Here is a 22,730-nt window from a genome sequence, read left to right on the forward strand (position 1 = left end):
AAAATGCAGGCCTCCATCAACACGTACGTCCGGCTCTTCGAGCTCGTGGACACCTCCCGCAACGGCTTCCTGGACGCGCTGGAGGTCCGGAACATCTTCGCGCGCTTCTTCCGGGCCTTCCCGCCGCCGCACCTGATGCTCAACACGATCACGTCGCGGCCGAACGAGGAGATGGACTTCCTGGACTTCTTCGCCTTCTGCCAGGAGTTCTCGGTGCTGCTCTCGAACAAGGACTACAACAACGTGCGCGAGCTGCTGCAGAACTCCAACGACGAGGGCCGGCCGCGCATCACCACCGCCCGGCTCGCGGAGCTGGCCCAGAGCGTCGGCATCGACCTCACGCGGGGCGAGCTGGAGGGGCTGATGTGGGCGCTGCTCGGGTCGCAGCAGACCGAGCTGGACACGGGGATGATCCTGGACATCTTCAACGCCGTGCGCCTCGAGATTCAGTGACGACTTCCTCACTTCCAGCCCTTCCACTTTATGTGGTACGTGTTCGGCGCCACCTTGCTCGCCAGGTAGGTCACCTTCACGGGCCGCCGGCGCTCGGAGCCGTTGATCCTGCAGGGCCGGCTGCACATGCAGCTTGGTGTGCTCGCTGTCTCCGCGGGCCGCCCCTCCACCTCGGCCAGGCGGAAGCGGTCGGCGTTCGGGAACTTCGTGGCGCGCTGCAGCCGCGGCAGGGAGGCGTCGTAGCGGTTGGGGCCCGGGACGTGGTTATCGGCGACGTCGAAGACCGACTTGGGCCGCGGGGCCTGGTTGATCCGGACCTGGGGCAGGGGCGCCTTCTTGGGCAGGTAGGCGTTCGGCGCCGGATGGGCCTTGGCCTGGCGCTGCGGCGTCACCGCCTGCCGGTGGGAGGTCTCGCTCTCCTTGGCAGCCTGCAGCTTCTGCTCGCGCGCCTGCTTCTGGAGGCGGTCCAGGGTGGCCGAGCCGGCATACTCGGACTGCATTTGGAGGGAACGGGTATCGCCGCTTTGGGTTTAATAGTGGTCAGAACGGCGGTTTAATTTTGAAAAGTACAATGTTAAGTTACATATATAATACACGGCATTTCGCTTTGGCCCGAGACCGCGGAAGTACCCAGACCCCGTTGCCGTCGAGGGCGTGTGCGCAAGCTCTGGGAGCGGTTGCGCATACTATGGGCCCACGCGGAAGCCTTGGCGGTGGGAATGAACTGGCTAGACAGCGCTGGAGAACGATATAGCGCTGGTGAGTTTTCAATATTCTTTTAGCATCATAATAAAATTTTGGTCTATATCGCAGTAAATTATAGTATTTAATGATGATTCATTAAACTCAACGTCGATCTTTTTTTTATTATATATACTTTAGGGCTATTATTTAATTTACTAGCGAAATATTTATTTATAATAATTATAAGGTAATTTAAAAGAAAATTGAATACAATATAAACCTAATTCGCTGTTTTATTAAATTAAAAATTTGTGTAAATTTTTATATAAATATCATTTATTCTTCATAATTTTTAATATGTTCGGCTATTATTTATAATCTTGTGTTATGTTTAAAAAATGCTTCCTCAGACAAATATTAAAAACTTTCGATACAATATATTGAAAAAGGCATCCTATATTTTAGAATATAAACTAGTGTATAACACACCAAAAAACAAAGCGTATGAGGAATGTAAAATATAAATTTAATCTGCTTCATTATCTAATAGAAAAAATTATTTGAGAGATAACTACTCTTTTAATTCTTCAAGTTGTAATTTAGATAATTAAACTATTACGTTTTTATCTAACGAAGAGTAATTGCATATAGACTAAACTAATACTATAATTCAATAAGGAAATATAAATTTATTGAAAAAATTACATTTTGATTAAAGTATTAATATAAATTATACTATAATATTTTCTGAATTAAATTATGTATAAAGAAACTAATTGATAAATGATATTATTAAGATAAATATGTAATAACCAGATAAAACATTGAAAGTTAATAAAACGTTGCTGAATAATATCATCTTTAATAGTAACAGGTTGGAAAAGCAATCTATATTAATGAATAAACAAAATCTAAAATAAAAGTAGTAAAATAATTTACTAAAATAGTAAATGTAAGAATACGAATTACTGTTTGGTATAAATGGGTCTACACTGCAGTAATATCTAGCTTTTGTGAAATACTAGAACTCTAATGGTTAACATCTATAATTAAATGTTAATAATTTACCTCCTAGTTATGTATTAATACCTATAACAAACGACGCACTTATCAAGCAAAAAATGAGTGAATGAAATGTCACTACAGTACTTTAACATCATTCTATATTAGCCATGATATGATTTATTAAGATGCGCTGCTAGCATGAATTAGCTTGCGGATAAACGGCTGCGCAACGCAAATTACAACTATTTTAATGGCAAACTCTGCATGACAGAGCAGCTTCTTTTCGTTGATAATGTTAAGATTCTGTTTTATTGCACCTACTAAATTTTCGTAATTACCTAGAACTGGAAACTTAGTGAACTGCTGTACTAGCCGTTACGCGTTTCGAGTCGGGAAGATAACTCCTGATATCTAATTATGGAATAACGTATCGAGGGTGGAATATAGTGTCTAATACGATTCTATCGTCGAATTCACTAGCATAGACCGTATCTTTAGATCTGGGACGAAATGAAAATCCACTGCTCGATTCTAACGCTGCTATTGTGCAAGCGCAATATAGTTTGAAAGTCTGATAAAGTCTATATGTGCGAAGGGTTGAACAGATAATAAAAGGATGTCGGGATTCTGTGTAGTTGTAGTGCCAGTTAGAGTTAGTTCGATGATCGACTCCATATCCATTTTGGATAACCACAATATAATATTAAATATCATAGTTTCATTAAAATTCGTATATTGCAGGATCACCAGGGGTTGTTTATCTATCTACTAGAGTTGCATGTTACATTTAACAGTTATCATATATTGTTATAATATATTTCTGAATTCAGCCCACTGTGCTTTCTATCTTGTGTTATATTAGCGAATATTTAAACCAAATCAATGCAGCCTAATGGATACACTGTTAACATCTAGGTATGGGAGCGTAATTTTCTGGTTGCGTCTCAATTGTAGGAACATAAATTACTACTATTTCTTAATCTAGTAACCATGCAATAGCCAGAAAAACGTCATTCGTGGGTATTGTCATAGAATGCCCTTCCATTTTGGGCTATACAGAGCTGGGCTACGCTCTGTTATTTCGTATGATATAAACTTGGCCTTCCGCCGTTCTCTTCTGCAGATCCGGATGTCTGCTGGCTGGTATTGGTCTTTGAGTGCCAAGAACTCCGGCTACTCTTTGATCTTGCACATCTGGAACCTATCAGATTAACATATCTTGGGGGTCTTGCCAATAGATGGTAGCGAGAGGTTCGTGTACTAGCCTGGCCCTGGTGTAGTGATTTATTTATCCTCCTTACTTCTGTCATACGCATTGATGTGTTGGCCATTCTATGTGTGATGACGAATATGGTAGGTGTTAGGTGCTGGACTGTCAAAGTTAAGCTGCGACAGGAATGAGTATGACCGGTCGTCAGGTTGCACACGTGAGGTAAGGTGTGGAGGGAGGGGCTTTTTCTTGACTTCCGGCTTCTGAGGACGGATAAGCTCCGCTATCTCCAGGAGCCCCTTTGCCTGAGCTAGGAGTCCAGGAATCTCCTTCCGCTTGATCACTGTTTCCAGCTGCATTTTTGGCAGGATATGGAATTCATATATAGAGTGTGGGAAAATTCTTCATAGAAACGGAGTGCGTTCAATGACCTGGATCACCCGTCCTATCCTGGTAATAACGTTATCTCACATGCTGGTACTGGTCTCGCTCTCCCGGATCTCACTGCTACTGACCTTACGGCCGTTCTCCTCCACTACACCGCATATGTGCACCACCATCTCCACTAACCCCTTCTACCGTCTTAGCCGATTCAGCACCTTTGCACCGTCCTCGGTTTCCTTGCTCACAACGAGCTAACACTCTTCAAGCTCTAGCACTGGCCCCACAGGGTCGTTCAGTTCCACCACAGAAATATCTCCTGTTAATGGGCCCAGCCCATCCAGGAATTCCTACACGTTCTGGCACCGTGCCTCGAAGGGCTGGATAAACTTCGACAGCGACTTCTTCTACACGTATGCTTGTGACATCACTCCAACGATGATCCTATCACCGCGTTATGCTACCTCTGCTACCTTCCTTAGTAGGGCATGGTGACCTACGTGGAGACGGTCAAAAGTCCCGGCGGCGCAGATTGTTGGCATTTCGAGAGAACTAAAACTATATATAATAATCCAAATCAGTCAGTAAGTTACAGGTTGGGTGCGAGTCTTGCCTCTGAAGCCCCTTGTACTAGGCTGGTACTTTCTGAACAGGTGCTACACATCGTAGTCGAAGCTGACGGCTGCCCGCCTGCTGTACGGGGAGTGCATCAGGACATAGGGCGTGTAGGTTTCCTCCATCTGGATTCCACGAAACACGTCGTACCTGAATGCATCGTCTATGTTTTTGGGTGTCTTTGGATCCTATAGCATCTTGAGCTTGGCCGAGCGTGAGAGCATCATTTTTAATTTGGGAGAGGTAGAGATATATCAGATACGTATGCACAAAATAACATGATTCCTGAAAGAAAACTGTCCGTTGTTTATAATTATACAGCTTCTGTATGTCCAGTTTTTCCTTACCTGTTTCGAATAAACAAAACTGGTACTCAATCAACAGCCTCTCCAACATATCTAGGTGGTTGCGGAGGTATAAAATTTTGGGAACGACCCTTTATATATCCTGGCCGTACACCTCACTCCCAAAATGCAGAATCCGCTCATCGTCGAGGCCCATGCACAGCTGGGGACAGGAAGCTTCCAGGATGCAGTGAAGCTGGCGCTAAATGCCCTCCAGTACCCAGGGATCACCAGGGACGAGGAGTTCGCGCTCTATCTCATCATCATCGAGGCCTACACGGCCGCTCGGGAGTACGCGCTCGCGGAGGCCAACGTGCTGCAGGTTCAGCAGGTCCTCCCAACACATTCCGGGTTGCGGAAGCAGTTCTACCTCGACGCGGCCAGGGTGTTCGTGGCCCTCGACAAGCCGCTGCAGGCTTTGCAGTTCCTCGACGACTACCAGTTCGACGGGCTCCCCATGGAATCCGTGTTCTACTCGCTAAGCGCGGCGGCCCAGCTCAGGCTGCGGAACTACCCCGATGCGGCCGTGTCCCTGCAGAAGTGCGACTCGGTGGAGGCGCAGGCGCAGCTCTTCGCCGTCCAAAACGACGTACCCGGACTCGAGGGCGCGGCCGAGGTGCTGCTGCAGAACGACCCCAACTTCACCGGCCTGACGCAGATCTGCGCCAACCTCGCGGTGATGTCCGGCGAGTCGCAGAAGGCACTCTACTACGGCCAGAAGTGCCGGGAGTTCGCCGACATCTGGGGAAACTTCGACGGCGCCGAGCTCCAGCGCCAGGTCCAGTTCGTGGTAGAGGGCGAGTGCGCTGGCCCGGTGGAGGGCATTGTGGGGGCATTCGTGCTGGTCAGCCGCCGTGAGTACCTCCAGGCCCTGGAGCACATCCAGACCCTGCGGGGTGGCAGCACCCATGAGAAAGCGCTGCTGGCCCTGTCCGCCCTCTGCTCTGCCGGGCTGGGGGATGCGCCGGCGACCATGACGAAGCTGGACAAGGTCGGGACGCAGACTTCCTTTGCCATGCACGTGACCGGAGTCTGCTTCCGCCTGCTCGGGAACTACGGCCGCGCCAAGCGGTGCTTCGCCGACGCCCTTAAGACGGTGCCTCCCCGGAGCCTCTTCCGCGCCGAGGTGCTGACGAGCCTGGGGGAGGTGAAGTGGGTCACCGACGACCTCCAGGGCGCGGTGCGGGACCTGGTGGCCGCGAAGGCGCTCGTGCTCGCCAACTGCGGCAGGGGTGGGTTCTACGGCCGGGTGTGCGCGCTGCTGGGCCAGATATACGACGTGCTCTACGTCCTGAGCGGCAACAAGGTGATCCGGGGTGAGGCCGTGCTGGTCGTGGAGGACGCCATCACGGGGCTGGAGGAGCGTGGCCTCGCGGAGGGGGCGGTGTGCAGGGAGCTGCGCGAGCTGCGGGGCAGAATACGCGCCAGGAGGTGAGAATTGGTTAGGTCACTCGGGGTTGAACATCTGTTTGAACATGACCGCCACGTCGAAGAACTCCACGTCGTCCATGAAGTCCTTGATGTCCTGGCTGGGACCGCCGACGATCCTGCCGACCACGAGCTGCGTGAGCCTCTTCTCGAGCTCTGGCATGTTCTTGCCGTGGTGCTTGATGAGGCACCTGAAGCTGTCGTCCACGCCCATATCGGTGATCCTGTCCTGCCCAGGGTGCCGAGAGATGTAGTCAGTCACGTCAAAGACCACGCCGCCCATCACTATGTGCTGCCTGCCGTTCTGGTTGAGGTCGGCCGCTGTCATATCCTTGATGCTCATTCCGTTTGTATACTTAGCGAGGAGTTATCGAAGATAATATTGCGGTTTATCGTTACGCGAAGGTACCGGAATCTAAACTGGACGCCAAGAAGGGCTCGCCGTTCTAGGAGTATTGGGTAGCATGCGGGATGGATCTGCCGGTGCGGGGCGGGGTGTCAGGGTCGGGCGGTTTCATGGGGCGCGTCCCGTTTAGTTTTGTGGTAAAATGTAGTACTGAATTTTTTACTGGAATAGATTTTTGATTATATAACTGGTATTAATAACTATACGTTTAGGCATATGGTATATTCAATATTGGTGTTTGCATATTCTAAACTAAATTATTATTAAGTTCATACTAATAGTTTTCACATCTTATTATTGATATAAAATGTAACTTCATTACTAATAAATAATATATTTAAATTTTTCTATTAATTTACTTTTCAAGATTGTATTAATTTTAAATTAAAAATTACCTTATTTCTCACATATTATAATATATTTTAAATTATCCTCCTGTATTATAATTTTTTATAAAATTAAATATATACTAGATACTGTTCGAATTCTAAAAATATAACTTAGTTTAATTAATAGCATTCAAAAATATATATTTAGCATAAATTTAGTTCATTAACAGTTTATAACCTACTAACAAAGATATATAACAATTGATTATCTGTTATTCTATCATTATCTCTTGGTTTGTTCAATAAAAATATATTTATTAGTTAATTTTTATATTAAAATACTAATTCTGTATGAATTGATTTAATAATATAATACATTGCGACTATTAAATTTTTATTTTAGAATAGTATAAAATCAGAACTACAAATCAATATGTGTTTCGTCATTAATATACCTTTAAATATCTAATACTGATTTATATTTTTACTGTATTTAGATTAAAATACTATACATAACTATAAAGTCACTTAATCACTTAAGTGAAAAAACGAATTATCCTATATGAATATTATGTTCATATAAATATTATTAACGTTAAATAATGTTAATTTTACTATAATTTTCTTGCTTTGAAGATGACTCATAGGTTATCTATAACCCTATAACAGCTTAGGTTACATTTACAGCAAAATATATTACTACTGAAACTTAATTATGTAGTTTTCTTCTATAAAAAACTGCTACACCTCAGATAAAACTAGGACCTATCAGTTTTATAGGAAATCCTATGATCTTTACTTCAGAAGATAACATATTTTTAGTATTAGATTGCCCTACTCCAATATGTGCTACAGAATGTAGTACTTCATTTGATTCTAAAACCTGTCGAGATTGTAAGGTTCAAAGAACAAAACTTTGTGCACCAGCTTCTGAAGCAACTGTAGCCCAAATAGAATATATATTTAATGAAGAAAACATCTAGATGGAATTTGCTGCTGGAAAATTTCTAGTATCAGCTAGCATAAGAGGTGGGTGTTTTTAAAATTACAAAGTATTATATACATAAAATCAACTTATTTTTAGTGGAACCCCATTTTTATGTCCTATTGAATTGACTGCAGAAGCGATAGCTGCTTAAGCAGCCAATAATTGCAAAAAACCAATTGGGATAACTCCAGTAGATTGTCCATGGATATAGGTAGTAATAAACGATCAGGTTATTAGTGTCGATGCATATAAAAAAGAGGACCTCTTAAGTATGGGATCTTTTAAAATGGATTGTGATGTTATAGATAGTTCTTATTAAAAATTATGTCAGTAACTCATGAAAGAAGTAAATTAGTTAAATGATGTAACTATTTAGATTCAACTTGCTGTTGCTATTAAAAGAAATATTGGTACTACTCCGAAAATAGATATGCCTTTAATGGAATCATACTTAATAACTGGAAATGTTAATGAAATTACAGCAAAAGATAGCTCAGATTGCTTTTAAGATATATAAATAGATGCTTTTGAACATGTTAGTATACTTCATTTAAAATGGAATAACAGTCCAAAGAATTGTCCTGATGAAAAGTATGATCAAGTTATAGTTGAGATATCTGGTTTTACTAGCGATTTTTATCAATATAACAATATTTTACCCAGCATCACATCAGAAATTGAATCATTTGAAATAGCTTGTACTAATGCAGTAAATCAGACTGAATGTATAGGGAATTATTCCATAGCATTAAATGACTATCGGGTGAATTAAGTTTTGTAATTAATCTATTTAAAGGATGAATAAATAGTATCTACGAACAAATTTTCAGTATCATTAGATTAAGAATAATTTAGGAACGCTACAATTGTTATTTTTGAAGAATCTATTTGTGTTCATATAGATCATGTTCCATGGGCTAAAGTTATATCAGGTGACCTTGATTTATAATTAATAATGAATGACTAAAATATTAAATGGAGATAACTTTATAAATCAGACAAAACTCCTTATTGTTCCGCAATCTCACGATTGACATCATCCAAGATATCTTTTGATTGTCTTTCTAGCTAAGGACAATTATTTGTAAATGGAAATGAAATGCCAGTAGAAAAGTGTTAAAATGCATAACCACCAGCATTATTCTGGAAATAAGTATTAATATTAGGTATAGGATTTTCTGGATTTTGTGCACTAGTGGTTTTAATCTTCTTCACAAGGCGTATAAAGGAGTGAGATAAAATATTTTTGCAATCATAAGAATTTTTATTCATCCGTTTTGGCGTTTAGAAACGCTAGAGATAGGGAAAAACAAATAATCGCTATAAAGAATATTACTAATGTATTGTTTACATTTTATGAAACATGTATAACATAGTAATATTAAGTATAATAGTCAAGACCTTACTCTTTAACGGTAAGAATAAATTCAACATATTAACCTATATACTATTTATAATCATCAAATCTCCACGCAAAAATATATCTTTATACTTGGTATAATTCGGATCTTAACATATCCTCTCCAGGTATGTAAATCTCAGCTTGTATTTCAAAGTCTAGATTTTAAGTAAACACAAATATAAACTGTCCATCCTTAAAATAACTATATAGATTTATTTTGTATTACACTTCATCTATTATACTCTTATAACTAACTCTTCTCCACAATGCACCAGTTTTTTAGTTTTTCAAATATATAGTAACTGGGAATTCACGCAATAAATCTTAATTAATAATATGACGTGCCTACTAAATCTTATAAACACATACTGTATATAGATCTATATCCCAGATGGCATTGCAGAATATACCAAAGTATTAATAAAACTCATCATATTCTAGAAGAAAAAATAATTCCCCAATCTAAACTTAAATAGATGTCTAATCTATCTAAGATGGTAATGGGTCATCATTTAATAGAAGAATGGTAGTTATAAACTAATCTTCATCGATAGACAATAGTTAAACGATGGAGATATTCTATAGAGAATTAACAAATATATTGTAATAATCTAAAGTCGTTAAGAACCCAAAAATACTAAAATCTACAGTAATTGTAACTTGATTGTGTTAATATAAGAACTATTATTTTAGGCGTTCATAACATTAAAATTCATTGCCACAACAATGATAGTATGCTTTATATTCAGCATCTGAATCTAAAGCAGCATCTTAATTACAATCTATAGAATTTGAATTAGACAAATTAAGATGTTCTCTAGTAAAAGATTATTATACAATATCATCATTATCTGAAATAAAATAAACTGTAAAATTTATGAGATGGATATTAAATGGACAATTATTATCATTGAATAAAAGTGCTAATATACCATTCTGAGCATTTATATGTAAACCAGTAAGTGATAAACAGGAAACCATTGTTTCATCGACAAAAATCAATTGATTTATTAACCTTGGTATATTTTAATCCAGATCGAGAGATAACGTTGCATATGTAATATCATCAACATTAATATGATTAATATGAAACTACAGTGGATGCAATATGTCTGGATTTGCAGTTTATGAAACAAAAAAAGATTCTGTTCCAATTGTTAACTTTGCCGTAAATCTATTTAATTACTACCTATTATTTTTTATTCTAATATCAATTAAAGCTTTTGTTTAAGAGATCATCAAAGGTGAGGTGATTTAATAGTTTAAAATAAATAATAGCATTTTTATAAAGATGCAATATAATATGTAAGTAAATATAATATGAATGAGTGGTTAATATGTTTACTATATAAGAATATATAATACTTAGAATATATATTTGAGCTCGTATTAAGATAAATTATGACATAATATAAATATGTGATTATAATGCATTAACAATATTTATATTATTTTGAAGGAATTATTAAAAATATAATTAAATTTGCTAAAATACGATATATGATTAAATATTTATGCTAATATAATATTCAAATTGTCATCTTTATAATATTATTTATTATTAAATTACATTACCATTACGCCAATAAAATAAAAGGATGCGAATCTCAGTCACCTACTAAAATTTATATTACCATTCGAGGTTTATTATAGGAAATTAAAATCTCTTAAATCCTTAGTTACATCTCATAGTTACTAAAAAGAGTATTATTTTTTATAAATTCACACTACTTTTTTCAAAGTTTTATATATTATTATACATATTCCATGAATATTAATTCCTCTACATTTGTAGGACCTAGCGCTTTATCTAATAAATGCCCCTCCGCTAGCCAACGGATGACAAAACCACCATGCTAGAACACTAAATTACAGGCTCTATCGTCATTGATTCTGGCATTAAAACAATCCAAAAGCTCCCGCACAATCCACTGAAGCAGAAAAAACTCAACATTTTCGAGCAGCGTAACAAGAGCAAACCCAAGGCGAAGCAGGCTCAGCTACCACTGAAACCTCCCAAAGAGACCGTTGAAATCTCCCAGAATTCGTTCGAAAATTCCGTTTAGCACCTCCCTTCCGTTTCGAATTTCCGTTCCCCTGGATCAGTCCAGCAGACGACAATTCGCGTCGCAAACCCCGAAATCCAGGAGCTTACAGAACTGACTGAGGACTTCAACACGGTCCCGCGTCCCCAGCTCCAGCATAGCTCCGTCGCGAAGCTCAACGCCGCGTTCCGGCAGAAGCGCTCCATCGATCGCTCGAATCAGTCAGTTTCAGACATCTCCATCTCGCAGAAGTCCGCCCATCGCTCCATGCTCCCGAACCGTGCCTACAAGCTGCCCAAAACGACCACTTTCGGGAAGCGCGAAATGGAGGTCACGCAGGACGCCAAGAAGTTCCTCCTCGGCTTCTCGGACGAGCGCATTGCGATCGCGCTCCAGAACTTCAAAAATGGCACCATCACGACCGATTTGCGCCAGATCCAGTCAGCTATTTACGTCTCGTCGATCAACACGCAGATCAACGACTACCACAAGAGCTTTATCGGGAGCGATATGTCCTCCGCCTGGCCGCACTACTTGTGGATCAGCCTCTGGGTCATGCTGGCCTCCTGCGCAATCACGCTCAGCATCGTTTTCGGATGGATCAAGGTCATGCTGGAGATTCTATCCTATATGTTCTACTTTTTCATCAGTCTGGAGTACATTCTCATGTTTGCAGCACTCAAAACTGGATAATATCCTACAAAACCTGTTATGGGTGAGGATGAAACGGTAAAAATCAGGAACAACAAAATCTGCCTCATTATACCCGTGGGATGGGGTATTGGTGGGTTGGACGAACAATAGAAGATCGAAAAACGCTAAGGTAAAATTGATGTACTTACAAACACAATTGATGCTGCCAATGATGTTTTCGAGGCGTAGGATATTTTCATTTTCCATAATTCATCGGATCAGGTGCTTCCTGACGAGGTTATGTTCAAGTGCTGTGAAAACCGTTCTATTTATGTTCCAATTGCTATGGGTTCAAAATCAATTGCTGCTTATTATGGAGCACTCTTAGGTCAACATTTAGGATACGAATATTGTATAGTAATGGACGATGATACTAGGCTGCCACGCGAGCTTGGCATAGTATTGAATTCTGATCTTAAAGATGATGCTTACTGTATGGCTATAGCTGCATCGTCAAATGATGATTTATCAACTATTTCTAACAAAGCACGCCTGCTAATCGGACTTTAAGATATTGAATATAAATTGTCAGACCTTGCGAAACTCACACAATCAAATTGGTCAAACACCGCATCTGTGCTTGCCCCTCATGGGGCTATCAACATGTGGCGCACTAATATGCTTACAATTATCATGAATGAGCATAACTGCATTTTCCACGGAGAGGATTACTAAATGGGTCTCATAATGAGAATGAAATGGCCAAAATCGAAGCTGGGCATCATAAGTAATTGCATTATCAATACAGTAGCCCCTGCAACACTCAAAGAGCTCTATTTCTAACGCTATACCTCATGGGATCTTGCAGCACAGCAGTTCCTATGGGGTGGTTTTTGTGCTTCTCAGCGTTCAGCACATTACATGCAGGTACTTTTCTGCTTACCATGCTCTGTAGATAACATTTACCTCAGAATAACAACGTTAGAAGATGTGTGGACGGTTATGCAAGATTATCTGCGCGTCGTCCTACTCTCATACCACATCATTACTTCAATGGTTTGGGGAATTGTGAATATCCCAGTAATGGTTATGTATTTAGTCGTTTTAGGCTCATAATGGGTCATTGCCTGGTGCCTCTAGTATGTAAAGTTCGGGAAGCGGCCAGATCTTGCGGTAGAAAAATAATTTAAGCTACGCACGGTGCTAATCTTTCCAATTTACCGCTTCTGCTTCTCGTTCGTCCGTGTAGCAGCGTTGTGCCGTTTTATGCTCAAGTTTGAGAGTATAAAGCGGAACGCCACGCCGATCAAGTAGATGAACCTTCCGTAACCAGAAGTAGACGGGGGACTGTTCTGCGGGTCTAAGGAGCGGGAAGACGTAGACGTCGAAAAGATCTAGCAGGTTATCAAAATGACATTAGAGAAGGTTTAGGGCTAACGTAGGAATTTTGTTGCAGGTAGCTACATTGAAAATAGTTTTAGAGGTAAAAGTGAAAAAATTGGAAGAGAAATGGATATAGAAAGAGGAAACTAAGGGGAAATTGGAAATTAAAGCGGACATTTGAATTTTAATGATAATGATACTGGAGTAGATAGTCGTAATTAAAGTCAAAATGGGATTGGGGAAAATGGTATACGGAATAGTTTCATTTAGGATAAAAGCATGCGAAAAGAGGGACTTGGTAGGCAGGAATTAGATGTTTCTGTTGTCGAGGAAGAGTGAGCTGTTGGAATATTATATAGAAAATAGGTAGAATCCTATAAAGTGTGCAAACGTTAGTTTGACACAATAAGTGATACTAAATCATAATATTAATGTAATAAAAATTGTAGATATTTGTTAAAAACTTAAATAGTAACATTAGTAATATTCATTATTAATTACATATGAAAAACTCTATTAAATGACGAAAGTGAATAATGAATATTCAGATTTAAAGTAAGCAATAACTCCTCATGCAACTTTTGCTGTGGATGATTTATATGAGTACTTACCGTTTACTTGCTTGTTCTTCCTAATCCTAGTGTTTTTACTTTCATTTATAGGATGCTAACATAAAGTTAGTAGATGGTCGAATATCTTTATAAACAGAAAATATAGCTCTCTAAAATAAAGATATGCAGTTTTGTGAGTTAAAAACATGACTTTTATTTTCCTTAGATTAATAAAAATTAATAGAATCTCCATTAGTGAATTTGGATTTTACTTACTATATAATAAGTATTATGTATAGTAATATTTTCCGACTAAAATGTTAATCATACATAAAGTTAATAAGTAACAAAGAAGCATCTTAATTTTTATAAATCTTAAAATAATTATTATGTTTGCTAAAACATTAAGGGATTAGTAACTATACTTAGAATATTTTATGATATATTATTGTTAAATTAATATAAGTACGAAAATAAAAAACTTATCTAGTTTAGATTATTATTAATTTGTATAGATAATGTTATATACTACATAAATATAATTTTTTCATTATAAATATAAAGAACATTCTAAATAGTTATTAAGATGTAATTAGCTAGGTATTATTATCATGAAAATTACCTTTGTAGTTTTTGAATTGTTGCAAAAAATTTAAATACAAAAAAATTATGAAAATATTGACAGGTTCCATTCACAAAACATGATTAATACTTGACATGATGTAGAAAAGATAAATTACTAGTCTGAAAGTAATTATTAATTGAGTTAAACTAAAAATACTGTCGTCAAAAACTACATATAAAAACTAATGTGAACTACGATTCCATATATAACTAGGTAAATAAAAAATATATAATTGCATTGATACTACTTAATTGAAATCAAAAAAATGTAGTTTATATTTTTATATATCATTATATTTATAATATTAATATTTAAATGTATATGTACAACTGGACTTATGAATATTAGTATATATATGATAGATATTGAGATTTTTAATAATTAAAAATGTAAGATAAAATAGTAGCGAAACTTTACTCTTAAGTTCCTAGTAAATTATCAAAATTGAATGAAAGAACATAATCATCTACTTTTTCTGTTACAAATTCTAAGTTCAGCGGTGTGTATGCGATCTACACGCCAAAGGTTGGTGTGGACAAGTTTCTTGACAATGCTAGCTGCATGCCCATGTACAACCAGGAGAATTTCAAGCTGGATAAGTTTGAAACGAAAGACGTGTCAGAAGGCGTTAAGCTGAATACGCTGAGCTTGTCAGGACGGCATACCGTGGAGCTCAGGCTGATTACCGTTGCCTCCCAACTAGACGGTAAGCGGGCGGTCATCTAGTACTGCGAGGAGAACTTGAACGGTCATATTTTTGTTTAGGACGGTGAGAGCGTCCGCTTCTGGTCCCATTTCGACGTTCCTGGCGCCCCGGCGATGATATTGAACCTGGCAGCGAAGAAGAAGGCGCTGCAGCTGGCCATGCTGGACGAGTGAGCGAGGGGTGTTTTACTGACATTATTACCGTTTCACTGCTGCACGAGACTACCAGGATACCTTAGATGCACTAGGCCCGATAACTGCGACCTCTGATTCAAATTTACCTCCGGTACCTTAAAAGGTCGCACCGCTATCCGCTCCATATACCGCCGCAGTGCACCAGCGACCACCTCAGAATACGTCGCCGTTCAGTATCAGCTTTCGGGCCATGTCCTCCTCGCTGATGTCCTCCTCCAGAAACTTCATCACCACATCCTCCTTGTAAATCCTGCCCAGGCCATCCTTTTAGTCCCTAATCTTCAAATCCAGCGCCTGGTTTTGTATGTCGAGCTTCTCACTCCCCAGCTGGACCAGCTGCCTGTTATCCATCTTCGCCATCTGAATCTGCTGCGCCACCTGCCGCTCCACCTCGGACAGCGCGCCAGCCTGGCTCAGCTCTTTGTACTTCTTCACTGTCTGCGCGCTAGTGACTCGGGACTCGGCCTCAAAGACCGTCTGCCTCAATACTTTCATCTCGGCGTCGCTCTTCCGCTAAATAGCCAGCATCGCGAACTTATCGTGCTCCGCGAGCTCGGTTATGGCCTTTACCGCCTTCTACTTTAGCTGAATTTTCCGCTGCTGGTGCTGCGTCATCAGAATCTCAATCTGGTCTGTGAGGCTGAGACCCTGAGTGGCGCCGTATCGCGTTAGAACGTTTTGAACCTGGTGCATCAGCTGGCCTTGCTGCTTTAGCTGCTACTTGAGCTGCCTGTTCTCCTGGTCCAGCTCCTCGAGCAGCTCGCGCTGGGTCTGGTTCAGGAGCTGTAGATTGGTCGAATTTAGCATTTTGGAGGAAGTTGGTATGCGTATAATAAATATACGCACGAAATGGAAAGCTTGCACCAGCAGCTTAGCCTGGGCATCTCGAACGGAGTCAGCTGCACCGTTAGCATTGATGTTGCAGCTGCAGTTGTGCTTATTGAGCAGCTGATTTGTGAGTTTGCTGGCCCGTCGGCCACATTGCAGCTCGTCGTACTCTGCGATGACATTGACATCGCAGGGGCGCTGAGGGTGACTCAGAGCGTCCAAAAGGCACCGAAGGAGGCTGCAGTCGTTTCTCTGTCCAAGGAGAGCTTCTTGTTCTAGGAGCGGAGGCTTTTCCTGCGGATGAAACACGTGACTGCCATTTTTGCGATCAACGGCGTAATCGGGCGCGAAGACCTGCACCAGACCACCAATGCTGTATTTATATCGTTTACTTCGACAGGTGGTGCATCGAATGCAATCAGGCTAGGCCACCAGTCCGAGACTAGCCGGATCTACTATTACCGCCTACAGAGCCCAGCTTTAGTATTCACGCTGCTGCATAAGATACGCACTGTGTACAGTGCAAGGCGGTAGGTTATTATAGTCTCGGATGCAGTTACCGTGCACTTTGCCTTCAAGAAGCGCTGCGTTCTCAGCGAGTGCTTCACCTCGGCCATGAGCCCGAGAACACGTGCGCTGGCCCTCTAGCGGTACTTTTCGAACCCTGCTCACACGCTCGTCTGCGAGGACTTGATGCTGGAAATCTCCACATTGCAGGACGTTAACCTCATAGTGGTGGAGTATCGAGAGGACCGCCTGCTCCATGATACCTTAAACCGCATCTAGCAGCTCAACTTCAGGGGGGACCTCGTGGTTTTTAGCTTTGAGCGCGCGCTGGCCATGCCTGGGACAGTGGAGCTGGACACGTCGTTCCGATAGTAGCGTTTGGGAACAGTTGGGATCAAACAGCCGAGGCGCGATGCCTGCGACCTATGATTAATACTAAAGAATACCTTCTACATTTCGGTTTTTCTGGAAAAGTATTTCCATGACTAACGTATTTATAATGAATGCACTAAATGTTTAAATGCTGATGCTCTGCTACTTTCATCGAATCATGTCCCCGCTGGTGATTTCGCAGAACCATGCACAAATAGATGTGCTGATCTGTAACAAAAACCAGTCGTCTAAGGAGATTGCGATTAAACTTACGGTTGGGCATCGCTTCGTATTCACAATAGCACACTCCGACTCTGATACCGTATAAACTCTGGTATTTGACCTGCGCAACCACTATATATCCAGTATTAACTACGCCTTGCTGCAGTTCGAAGTGTTTGGGACGCCGCTGTTGATTGAGAAAATAAAAGTCGTGGACGACACAGTCCAGACCTGCATCAAACTAGCACGGCTTGGAATCGACATCAAAGATGGCGTGATAGCCCTCCTTTACGACGACAACCAGTGCAAGGACGTGATCGCACTAATGAAGTTTACAGTGCACTTTCGCACCGATGACGGTAACTATTCGCATCTAATGTACTCCCGGGACTAGCTAAACCAAACCAGTCGCAAGAGTATCAACTGCAGCGTCGCTGGAAAGTACGATCCTAGCTAGGTAGAGCAGGCCTTCTTCAATTGCTGCGGCAACAACCTTCAATGCTTCTAGATGCTGCGGGATAAATTCTAACTCAAGTCCAACTCCGCAAACATAACAGTGCACTTTGCTATAAATAACTTCGAGACCATTCAGCGATACCATAATGTCTACGTGGACTCGGTGCAGCACGCGGAGGTAATATCCGAAATAGCACTGGACTATGACGAAGTCAAAGCTTTGTTGTTACTATTTTATGAGGATTTCCTGCCAAGTTATATTAACAAAGTCGAAATGTAGATTCAGATCGACGAGTATTTTTTCGTATTGCAGGCCGATGGCATTTCCATGGGATACTCAACATCGTGCGCAGTCGAGACCACTTACAACAGCTACTCTCTGTGCAGCATGAATATCATGAAGGCGAATGAGATCGTCCAGCAAAACACCCTGAGAGAGTTTCCGATTACCCTATTTCTGCGGAACAACGAGACCAATATCCTTTTTCGAAAGGTAAGCTACAACAGCACGATTAACAGCTTCGAGAATAGAATCGACGTGGCGAACTACTTCCGCGGCGGCTACTTCTACTTTGTGTTCAATGCCAACATGGGCCTGGACATAGAGGCGGAGATTCATATTCCAGGGCGCCCGATGCTGAAGGCCCGCCTAGAGGCGTCGGAGCTGTATGTGTACCGCTGGAAATTCTAGGACTACAAGCAATTTACCGGCCAAACCGTGGACTTCATCCTGTTTATGGAAAACGAGCACAACGCCGGCAAGACACAGTTTCTCTACTCGGTCCAGATTTACTAGCAGACCATTACGTGGTAAGTCAATTTAGTCATTTCTGCCGTTTGCTTCGGCCTGTGTTTGCTGTTTCTAGGGGAGAAGTACAGCGACGTAGACGAGGAGCAGTTCAGCATAAGCTGAACGGCAATATTGCGTGAACATAACATCCCCCTCACTTGAACTCCTGAAGCTTGTAAATGCCCCACTTTTCGTTCTTGCTGTTCATCTTCAGAATAAGGGCGTTCGCGGCGGCCTTGTTAAACCCGCCCACCTTGTTGAGGGAGTTCAGCAGGTAGAGCATCTTCTGCTGGGAGTTTTGGCAGTTCTTGGTTATCTCGTACACGCTCTCAAGCACGAACAGGGCGATGGAGGGGAAGTAGGACTTGATCGGCGGCTGGTTCTCCTTCAGGCTGTTGTTGAAGTCCAACATCTTGTCCTGCTTCTCGATGTCTATCAGCAGCTTTCTCTGCGCGTAGAAGTATGCCCTCGCGCCAAGCGAGGCGTGGTTGTTGTATCCAAACATGTCGAACGCGCAGAAGCCTATGGAGAACTGGGACTCCTGGAAGATCATCTTGAACAGCCCGACCACGCTCTTGATGTCATCCCACGCGGAGAACAGCTGAACTAATTCTTTCATCTTTTCGGCCAGAATACCCTTCTGTTTATCCTGGAAGCCGGTCTTCCCGACGAAGATGACCTCGAAGAAAGCGATAGCGTCGTCCTCAAACTTGGTCGTGCACTTGCTCGCAAAGGCGGGGAAGTCGGGCTGGTTAAAGTACGAGTAGGACTGCTGTGCGAAGATTTTGTAGATATCCGTCATGCCGTGGATGGCGAAGTAACTTTTATTCGCGATATCCCTCTTCGCTGCCTCCACCTCGCTATCGGAAAACACGCCGTCGTACTCCTCGAATACCTGCAGATAGGCCTTCGCGATGACAAAATGAATGAAGCTGAAAATGAACTCGCGGGAGTTGGCTGCGTTGAACAGGCTGTACACGTAGAACTCAGTTTTCAGACAGAAATCTATGGCCATGTCGAAAAGGGCCTCGTTGCTATTGGTGCTATTGTAGCTATCGGCGAAGGCCGTCAGGATCTGCTCGAGCACATATTTCTCCGCACCCTTCGAGCACTTGATCTTCTGCAGGAGCTGGAACTTGTCCTTCAGGAGCTTCGCCTGCTGGTTATTCTCGAACACCTTCTGTATGAAAACGGCGAAGCATTGGCTGTTCTCGATCCTATCAACGATCTGCTCGTCGGTGCTGACATTGAGCATGCCCTTCACTACATGAAGGAGGCCACAAGTGTTCCAAATTTGCAAAATCTCTGAAAAGGGCTGCTTCTCCATGCTAATCTTTTGGCGGTTGCTCTGAACCACCTTGGTGTCAACACTGGTATCTAGGCAGCACTTGATTTTGTAAATGACCAGGGAGTCCACGATGTCGGTGTTCAGCTGCTGGATGTACGCCCGGTACGCCTCGATGCGCAGGCGGGACATGAGTTCCGGGGAGTCTTTGTGCACGGCCTTATTTACCTGGTCGAAGATAAGGATGGAGAGCACCAGGTACTCGGACTTCTCGCGCGTGGTCTTGGAGAGCAGCGTTTTAACGATATCCGCCTTCACGCCCTCAAAGGTAGCCTCAGTGGCCGCGGCGAGTTTACTCAGCACCAGCTTGTCCTGCGTGTCCTTTCTCAGGTCGCGGAGAAGCACCTTGACGAGCGCATCGGTCACGAAGTCCTTGCTGCACAGGTTGCTGCTCAGCAGGTAGAGCTGCGCGATGAGCAGAGCGCACCCCTTGAAGTGGAGGTCGTAATTGCTGTTGAACTGCATGATGGCCTGCGGGTCGGCCTTGGGCGGTGGCCTGTACTGGGAGAGCGGGGTCTTGTAGGTCTCGATCTCCTTGGCTATGTTCGCCTTGACCGTCTTTTCGAAGACGTCGAGCGCGCTCACCGAGTGGGCATGCTTGTGCTGAAGCACCACGTAGTGAATGAGCCGCCCGTAGAGGTTAATGAACTTGTGCTCCAGCGCCGCCTTGTCGTACAGCTGCACGAGCATACCGGCCAGGCACTCCTCGAAGTCGGCGAGCTTGAGCCCGTCGAGCAGCTCCGCCGCACTCTTGCGCATGAGCTCGAACTGGTTCATGCTGTACTTGTTCAGCATCTCCTTCACCTGCCTGTTGAAGCTGTCCACCGGCTGCTCATTCCGCTTGACGCCCAGAATCTTGTTCTTGAGCCTGTCGGGAATCACACCGGCCTTCCGCGCGGACATGTACTGTTTGGGGTCTTCCTGCTTGCTCAGGTCGTAGTAGTGCTCGAAGGTCTCCATGTCCGCTCCCTGGGGCGGGTTTTCGCGCTTCTCGGTTTCGACGCGAAACTCGCACACCTTCAGCAGGACGTCGAACTTTTCGTCAAACTGCTCGAAGCTCTGGGGGCTGAACTCGAAGAGCGCTGCGGCATCTCGAAAGAGGCTCAGGTCGTCCACGGGGTACCGGTCGATGATGCTGTGGATCTTGAACTGGGGGTTGTCCTGCTTTTACGACTTCATGGAAGCTTTCATGGCTATCACTGCGGTTTCTTCCTTGGAGAGCTACTTATCTACGGTAAGAGAGAACTTATACTTATTCATTTTTAGTGAAAAGGAAAGATGGAAGTGAAAATATATACTATGATATAATTATAATAATATGCTAAATAATTACTAATTATGTTAAGTGTAAATTAGTAATTAAACAAGATGTCTATCCTATAGACCAAGTAACTAAAGCGATTTTTAGCTCTTTAAAAACTACAAAATGATATGTATGCAAATATTCTTTTAAGGAATTAATAAAATACCATAAAAAGTGAAAATTTTATATGTAACTAGGCTGAAGAGTCAACAACACTGAACTTGCTAAACAAGGTTATTTTTAAATAGCAGATATTAAAGATGATAACAGCCGACTTGTCTAAAATAGGAAAATGAGGAATGCAGAGTTATACATTAAGTTCATATTCATGTGAGTATTACAATCAAATCAAGTAATTGCGAATAACAATGTTTTTATTAGGTAGTATTTGTTACCTATTCTTAATTAGACACTAATAGAGATGAATTGCACGGATGGACTTGAAAGTCAGTTTAGATCTAAATTGAGTCTAGTGAATTTAAGTTATTTTACTATTACCTGCGGTAGTTTTCAAATATAGGAAGTAATGGTTGGTATAGAAAAATAATCATAAATATAATAAATTTATAAATTTGAGTTAAAATAAACACGTTTTATCAGTCATATAATCAATAGGATCTTGTAACATTTCTTTATTCTATTAACAAATGTAGTTAATTCTGAACTCCAACTCTTTAGCTGAATGAATATTTAATTTGATTTTTTACATTATAATGTAGATGTAATGATTATTTGCATTTAATATGAATTGAAACTTATTAGTTAAAGCAAGTACATTTCATAGAGCCGTCGCAGTATGTTGGACGAAACATATGGTGAATCTTGGTCTGAATTTTCGATATAAAAGTTTCAGTTACTTTATAATTTTATCAGTACTATTTTTTGCATTCCAGTCAATATTAAAATGTATCCTTAGAATATTCTTAAAAAAATATCATGGCAATTAAAATATTAAAGCTAAGTGCATTGTATGGCTATTTTATAATATATATTTTTGGTTATCAACCTATATAAAATGTATAGCTAGAGTCATCTCCGGAGATCAAGCGTTTGCGATTTCAAATGCATATTCTAAATTAAAAATAGCTATAAGGTTAATTATGGATATAAATTTGGACACCTCAAAATGCAGAACAACTATTTAAACTCAAAGAATGTTTTCCTAACACTATTTATTATCCTAAAACTTAATTCTACTTCCTTGGAAGTGTCTTTATCTATATTAACTTTATTATAATTAGTACCTTGAAATATCTTAATTGTTGCTGTATTTATTTTACATTCTATATTCTTTAGTAGTCTATATTTGTTAACTATTATTTTTGGTTTTATCTAGATTTTACTACATCTTACTTAATTTTTATATATAAATTAATTAATGAATAATAATATATATTTTTAAAATTATTATGTAGTTTATACTATATATTTAAATATATATTCTAGCTATAGATCTATGATTAAATAAAATATACAGTTTCTTTATTTAAGATATTAATTCCATTCTGGAATTTTTATTTTAACC

The 22,730-nt window shown here is 41.4% G+C and overlaps 17 protein-coding genes across 17 annotated transcripts; 8 read left to right on the forward strand and 9 right to left on the reverse strand. All coding sequences in view use genetic code 6, as the record gives it.

Moving 5' to 3' along the window:
* Positions 1-3: 3 nt before the first annotated feature.
* Positions 4-453, forward strand: SS50377_25854 (uncharacterized protein; the record flags this gene model as incomplete). The annotated part of the gene is made up of 1 exon (XM_067909681.1): positions 4-453. The coding sequence occupies one exon, from the start codon at positions 4-6 to the stop codon at positions 451-453; it is 450 nt and encodes a 149-aa protein (XP_067762437.1).
* An 8-nt stretch (positions 454-461) lies between these two features.
* SS50377_25855 (uncharacterized protein) lies at positions 462-953 on the reverse strand (the record flags this gene model as incomplete). The annotated part of the gene is made up of 1 exon (XM_067909682.1): positions 462-953. The coding sequence occupies one exon, from the start codon at positions 951-953 to the stop codon at positions 462-464; it is 492 nt and encodes a 163-aa protein (XP_067762438.1).
* A 1,321-nt stretch (positions 954-2,274) lies between these two features.
* SS50377_25856 (uncharacterized protein) lies at positions 2,275-2,823 on the reverse strand (the record flags this gene model as incomplete). Its single annotated transcript, XM_067909683.1, has 1 exon — positions 2,275-2,823. One exon carries the CDS (start codon positions 2,821-2,823, stop codon positions 2,275-2,277), a length of 549 nt encoding a protein of 182 aa, XP_067762439.1.
* Positions 2,824-3,168: 345 nt separating this feature from the next.
* Positions 3,169-3,711, reverse strand: SS50377_25857 (uncharacterized protein; the record flags this gene model as incomplete). The annotated part of the gene is made up of 1 exon (XM_067909684.1): positions 3,169-3,711. The coding sequence occupies one exon, from the start codon at positions 3,709-3,711 to the stop codon at positions 3,169-3,171; it is 543 nt and encodes a 180-aa protein (XP_067762440.1).
* A 108-nt stretch (positions 3,712-3,819) lies between these two features.
* On the reverse strand, positions 3,820-4,275 carry SS50377_25858 (Phosphopantetheine adenylyltransferase; the record flags this gene model as incomplete). Its single annotated transcript, XM_067909685.1, has 1 exon — positions 3,820-4,275. One exon carries the CDS (start codon positions 4,273-4,275, stop codon positions 3,820-3,822), a length of 456 nt encoding a protein of 151 aa, XP_067762441.1.
* Positions 4,276-4,314: 39 nt separating this feature from the next.
* Positions 4,315-4,575, reverse strand: SS50377_25859 (uncharacterized protein; the record flags this gene model as incomplete). Its single annotated transcript, XM_067909686.1, has 1 exon — positions 4,315-4,575. One exon carries the CDS (start codon positions 4,573-4,575, stop codon positions 4,315-4,317), a length of 261 nt encoding a protein of 86 aa, XP_067762442.1.
* A 244-nt stretch (positions 4,576-4,819) lies between these two features.
* On the forward strand, positions 4,820-6,127 carry SS50377_25860 (uncharacterized protein; the record flags this gene model as incomplete). The annotated part of the gene is made up of 1 exon (XM_067909687.1): positions 4,820-6,127. The coding sequence occupies one exon, from the start codon at positions 4,820-4,822 to the stop codon at positions 6,125-6,127; it is 1,308 nt and encodes a 435-aa protein (XP_067762443.1).
* A 12-nt stretch (positions 6,128-6,139) lies between these two features.
* Positions 6,140-6,463, reverse strand: SS50377_25861 (Cytochrome b5-like Heme/Steroid binding domain-containing protein; the record flags this gene model as incomplete). The annotated part of the gene is made up of 1 exon (XM_067909688.1): positions 6,140-6,463. One exon carries the CDS (start codon positions 6,461-6,463, stop codon positions 6,140-6,142), a length of 324 nt encoding a protein of 107 aa, XP_067762444.1.
* A 994-nt stretch (positions 6,464-7,457) lies between these two features.
* Positions 7,458-9,077, forward strand: SS50377_25862 (uncharacterized protein; the record flags this gene model as incomplete). Its single annotated transcript, XM_067909689.1, has 1 exon — positions 7,458-9,077. One exon carries the CDS (start codon positions 7,458-7,460, stop codon positions 9,075-9,077), a length of 1,620 nt encoding a protein of 539 aa, XP_067762445.1.
* An 18-nt stretch (positions 9,078-9,095) lies between these two features.
* SS50377_25863 (Transmembrane domain-containing protein) lies at positions 9,096-10,526 on the reverse strand (the record flags this gene model as incomplete). The annotated part of the gene is made up of 1 exon (XM_067909690.1): positions 9,096-10,526. One exon carries the CDS (start codon positions 10,524-10,526, stop codon positions 9,096-9,098), a length of 1,431 nt encoding a protein of 476 aa, XP_067762446.1.
* Positions 10,527-11,062: 536 nt separating this feature from the next.
* On the forward strand, positions 11,063-13,645 carry SS50377_25864 (putative Glycosyltransferase; the record flags this gene model as incomplete). The annotated part of the gene is made up of 1 exon (XM_067909691.1): positions 11,063-13,645. One exon carries the CDS (start codon positions 11,063-11,065, stop codon positions 13,643-13,645), a length of 2,583 nt encoding a protein of 860 aa, XP_067762447.1.
* Positions 13,646-13,826: 181 nt separating this feature from the next.
* On the forward strand, positions 13,827-14,054 carry SS50377_25865 (uncharacterized protein; the record flags this gene model as incomplete). The annotated part of the gene is made up of 1 exon (XM_067909692.1): positions 13,827-14,054. The coding sequence occupies one exon, from the start codon at positions 13,827-13,829 to the stop codon at positions 14,052-14,054; it is 228 nt and encodes a 75-aa protein (XP_067762448.1).
* Positions 14,055-14,869: 815 nt separating this feature from the next.
* SS50377_25866 (uncharacterized protein) lies at positions 14,870-15,361 on the forward strand (the record flags this gene model as incomplete). Its single annotated transcript, XM_067909693.1, has 1 exon — positions 14,870-15,361. The coding sequence occupies one exon, from the start codon at positions 14,870-14,872 to the stop codon at positions 15,359-15,361; it is 492 nt and encodes a 163-aa protein (XP_067762449.1).
* Positions 15,362-15,535: 174 nt separating this feature from the next.
* SS50377_25867 (uncharacterized protein) lies at positions 15,536-16,189 on the reverse strand (the record flags this gene model as incomplete). The annotated part of the gene is made up of 1 exon (XM_067909694.1): positions 15,536-16,189. One exon carries the CDS (start codon positions 16,187-16,189, stop codon positions 15,536-15,538), a length of 654 nt encoding a protein of 217 aa, XP_067762450.1.
* Positions 16,190-16,231: 42 nt separating this feature from the next.
* On the forward strand, positions 16,232-17,146 carry SS50377_25868 (uncharacterized protein; the record flags this gene model as incomplete). Its single annotated transcript, XM_067909695.1, has 1 exon — positions 16,232-17,146. One exon carries the CDS (start codon positions 16,232-16,234, stop codon positions 17,144-17,146), a length of 915 nt encoding a protein of 304 aa, XP_067762451.1.
* Positions 17,147-17,216: 70 nt separating this feature from the next.
* Positions 17,217-18,680, forward strand: SS50377_25869 (uncharacterized protein; the record flags this gene model as incomplete). The annotated part of the gene is made up of 1 exon (XM_067909696.1): positions 17,217-18,680. One exon carries the CDS (start codon positions 17,217-17,219, stop codon positions 18,678-18,680), a length of 1,464 nt encoding a protein of 487 aa, XP_067762452.1.
* A 31-nt stretch (positions 18,681-18,711) lies between these two features.
* SS50377_25870 (uncharacterized protein) lies at positions 18,712-21,162 on the reverse strand (the record flags this gene model as incomplete). Its single annotated transcript, XM_067909697.1, has 1 exon — positions 18,712-21,162. One exon carries the CDS (start codon positions 21,160-21,162, stop codon positions 18,712-18,714), a length of 2,451 nt encoding a protein of 816 aa, XP_067762453.1.
* Between the last annotated feature and the right edge of the window lie 1,568 nt (positions 21,163-22,730).

The sequence above is a fragment of the Spironucleus salmonicida genome, chromosome 6 (assembly GCF_000497125.1).
Source record: "Spironucleus salmonicida strain ATCC 50377 chromosome 6, whole genome shotgun sequence".
NCBI classification, from domain to species: domain Eukaryota; phylum Fornicata; order Diplomonadida; family Hexamitidae; genus Spironucleus; species Spironucleus salmonicida.